The sequence below is a fragment of the Apis dorsata genome, unplaced genomic scaffold (genome assembly GCF_000469605.1).
Source record: "Apis dorsata unplaced genomic scaffold, Apis dorsata 1.3 scaffold_108, whole genome shotgun sequence".
Classification (NCBI taxonomy): Eukaryota; Metazoa; Arthropoda; class Insecta; order Hymenoptera; family Apidae; genus Apis; species Apis dorsata.
Genome location: NW_006263404.1, coordinates 38,551 through 42,667, shown reverse-complemented (window position 1 = coordinate 42,667; position 4,117 = coordinate 38,551). Strand labels below are relative to the sequence as shown.

General features: G+C 43.1%; 1 protein-coding gene across 1 annotated transcript; it reads right to left on the bottom strand.

Annotated features, from left to right (window-relative positions):
* Window positions 1–4: 4 nt before the first annotated feature.
* LOC102672835 (zinc finger protein Noc-like) lies at window positions 5–3,476 on the bottom strand (the record flags this gene model as incomplete). The annotated part of the gene is made up of 4 exons (XM_031508850.1): window positions 3,086–3,476; window positions 2,930–3,020; window positions 315–508; window positions 5–26 (listed from the first exon to the last, which is right to left on the bottom strand). Coding segments are annotated over exons 2-4 (279 nt in total), but the record flags the coding sequence as incomplete, so codon positions are not given.
* Between the last annotated feature and the right edge of the window lie 641 nt (window positions 3,477–4,117).

Sequence of the window (4,117 nt, the reverse complement as noted above, 5' to 3'; positions counted from 1 at the left end):
AGGAGGAGGAGGACGAGGAGGAGTCGACGACGAGTTGATTCCTCGAGGCGGGCGATTCTCGTGCCCCGTCACCGTTCGGAGTCGCCGTCTTCCTCCCCTGTTGGTGAGGAGTGATCGCCCGCACCGAGGAACACCCGCTCTGATTGCTCGAGCATCGTTTATTCGTGCTCCCGGGTGTCCTCGAACGGCCGGATATCGAATGAGTGGAGGCAGATCGTTGCTGCTCGTTGTCCGGGCTCGATGCTTTTTCCACGCCGCTCGACAAACACGACTCGTACGGCTTGAAGTTGGCCGCCTTGCTCGACTCGGCCGAGGCCACGATCCCCGGCGACGATTTCTCGCGCGATTGATCCGTCGACTTGCACGACTTGTTGTTGTTGTTGTTGTTGTTGCTGCTCGTCGAACCTTTGTCCAACGAGCCCAGCAAAGATTTGTTGGACGGCGTGTCCGCTCCTATTTGACTGCAAGTCTGAGCCAGGAGCGCGAGCGGGCTCTTCTTCGCGTCCAGCTGCAAACGAAAAACGACACGTGTCTATAAACAGATCGTTCTACGCTCCATCGTTTCGTGATTAGATATCGAGAAACGCCTACATTTTCCTAGGTAAAAACTGTTTAACATGCTTCCTTCTACTCGTATAATTTATTAAACGAGAAACTTTTTTCTACGAATATACTCGTAAATTTTCACTTATTTTTCAATATTTTCTTGATTTCATGTTAATTCGACAGTAGAATTACTACTATTTTTATATTATTTCTTTTTCAACATTTGTTAACGTTCTTAGGTATTTTAAGGAAAATAGAGAATAAGAAAATTGTGGAATTTTCGAATTTTTAATTGGTTTAATTTAAGGGGTTGAAGACGATTTTCCATCGAATTTCGACGAATAAAAGCTGGTTCGATCACGCCGGTTATAAATAGGTGGCATGGTAACGTTGCGCCGCGATCAAGTTGTTAAAAGAGAGCGGAGAATTAAAATGGCTGTTTACGGGCGCGGAGGTAGCCAATTAATAAGTGGTTGGCGACGCGGAGAAGAGCGATCGGCGTTGGAGAGGAGAATTGAATATCGGTGTCGAGCGAGCGTTTCCCTTCCAAGTGGCTAGAGATGATGCAGTCGGTGTAATTAGCGTATAGAGGAACGATATTTCTCGCGGTTTGATACGCGGTCGATCGAACAGATGTTCGCCGTAATTAAAACGCAACGTTCGTGCAGCTAACCCGCCGGTTTACGGTTGCTTTTGCTAATGGCTCGACGCCGACAGATATTAATGCCACGAATTGCAACAGGCTATTACGGCATTACGGGTCCGGAGCTGTATGTTAATCGCTCCCTCGGACAACTTAACGGAACGCGCCAACGCTCGATCGCGATATCGTATTTTTATCGTTAACCTTAATTTATGGATTCATCGTTCGAAATTTCCCTTTTAATCCCCCAACAACCGTCGAATAGTAGAGAATGGTGGAGGATAAACGCGTCCTTCTCTCTCTCTCTCTCTCTCTCTCAATCTTTTAAACGATCGTTATTTCCAATTTTGTTTTCCATTTTTAAATCGCGACTCGAATTTTACGTGGACGATGGATAATGGGGTAATGGTCGAAAATTACCACGTTTAAAATTAACTCTTGGCCGCGTTGAAAGTTTTTTTACACGGGCGCTAGTCAAACGGTTAACCGAGTTGGGCGGGATATAGGACGATAAAATGAAGTCGAGGAATAAATTATTTCTTATTTTCCATAGTTTCGAATACGTACGTGTTAATTTCGAAAATCATCCGTTCGAATAAATTTTTCATTTCCCAAACGTCAAAACTATCGTCCATTGTCGCGTAAAATTTCATAGAAATGAAATTAAATAATTGCAAGTCCCGATTCGCGAGACCGCTTAACCGGATAGCATCGGGTACTGCCAATTACTTGTTGCTTTTTACTCGTGATACCAATTGAAACATAATACGCATGCTCTTTGCCCATGCACTCGAGGGAATGCACGGTAATATCTATAACGAATCGTTTCTTTGGAAAATCGTTTCATTGAGAGTTAAGGTTGATCGTTATTTTAATCGAGTTTCATCGTCACATTTTGAAGAAATGTAGAGGGATTGAAGGAAAAGATAGTCGATCGAGGGAAAAGAGAAAGACGAAATAAAAGATAGGAAAAAGGTTTGAGGCTTATTATCGTTAAATGCGTATTCACCACGCAGAATGCTCGCTTATAACGCGTGTAAAAAAAAAAAAAAAAAAAAAAGAAAGAAAGAAAGAAAGAAAAAGGTAGGAAGGAACAACGGACGAGCAAAATGTTTCGTTCATTTTTTAACGCGAACACGCTCTCCGTCTATCTCTTTCCCTCTCGATCCTCCGAGCATTGTATTACCGAATCGTGTTTTGATTTATGGCGGTCGTAAATCAGTGAACGTTGAAGCAGAAACTTTGCCAGCACTCGCTGTCCTCAAAATAGTTTACAGGAGTTAAAGCATAAGACGTGAAATGCATTCCCGTCGCGATTAACGAGAAGTCGACAACTAGAATTAACGAACCGTCGAAACTATCCTTCTTCGTCGTGTTCATTTTACGTCGACTCGATCGTAATACGAATTTCACGCCTCGAGTAGCGATATTCCCATTTTCGATCTTTTATTTTATAATCGTTTACGCGATTTATCGATATTTTCTCTCTTTTCTCCCAAATTAAACTTTACCTTTGATCGATCATTTATCATATCGTATCATATCAATCACTGATTTGAAACGAAATCGAACGAAATTCCGGAGACGCGTATTAAACACTGCAACTGGATTATTATTATTATTATTATTATTATTTACATATTCTTTATACGATACGATAACCGTAACAATTATACAATATTCGTATCGGGAGAAAAAAATGGAGAAAAAAAAACGGAAATTAGAAAATACAACACTAACCGTAGTAGGTAAAGGAGTAAGATATTCCGGACGGAGGTACTGATTCGCGCTAGAAGTCAGCATCTTCGAAGGAGAGAATGTTCGCCTTCTTCTTGTCCACGAGTTATATATATATGTATATATATATATATATATTCCCTTTGGAACGAATAATAACACTGTGATCACTCGCGACGGTGGAACACAAAGAAGCGGAGGGGAAACGAGCAAAGGCTCGAAAAAAACACGTTCTCTTTCTTGTTGTATTCGTCAAGGTGAAACGAGGAAAGTACACGTAAACGAAGCCATCTCGATTTTAAAGCGATATATTCCAGCGTGAACACCACCGTTCCGTTCAACATACGAGAGGGAACACAACGGAGCACAGAAAAATATATGAAAACGAAAAAAACGAAATAAAGAGGATACCGTGTGCTCGCGCGACACGATACACGACGCATTCGGTTACCACGACCGGCTTCGAATCGCGACTGAGTCGCATCGCTTACTGTTCCCTCGACCGAGCCTCCCTGCTGCCCCCCCTCCCCCCACCACGCCGCCAGCACACTCTATCGATGACCGTTCAGCTGACTTACCCCGCCACACCATGCTCCCCCGGGAAAGCTTACCCCTTCGCCGCTCTGTCGGTACATCCTAGTTTCTCCCACCATCCACCATTTCGGATTTTCTAGCGATGAAAGTGATACACTCTCGTGGGAGGGGAAAAAAAAATAAATAAATAAATAAATAAAATAAAAGAAGAAAGCAAAAACAATTCTTTTTTTTCGTTGACATTCGTATCGAATGGACATTTCGATTCAACGTTATCCAAATCCATCGTTTCACGTTTCCTTTTTCTTTTGCGTCCACCGATCACAAATACGCGCCCGTTTTTTTTTTTTTTTTTTACGATCCAAATAACCTAATTTCTCTTTCTTCTCGCGTATACTTTAGACTCGAAATTTCGAATATTTGTTTTCCACGCGTTTCGAACTCGGAGCCATCGCTACTAGTGTCGAAGGATTCCCCACTCCCCTAGCGAGAGGTATCGAGAGGTATACGACAACGACAAGGACAGAGCGAATAGGAAGAAGAAGGCGAGCAACCGATGCGAAGGAAAGAGAAGGAAGGTGACGTGGAGATAGCGGTGGTGTGGCGATGGTGGCGATGGTGGCGGTAGCGTTCGCGACACGGTGGTCGTTGTCGGTT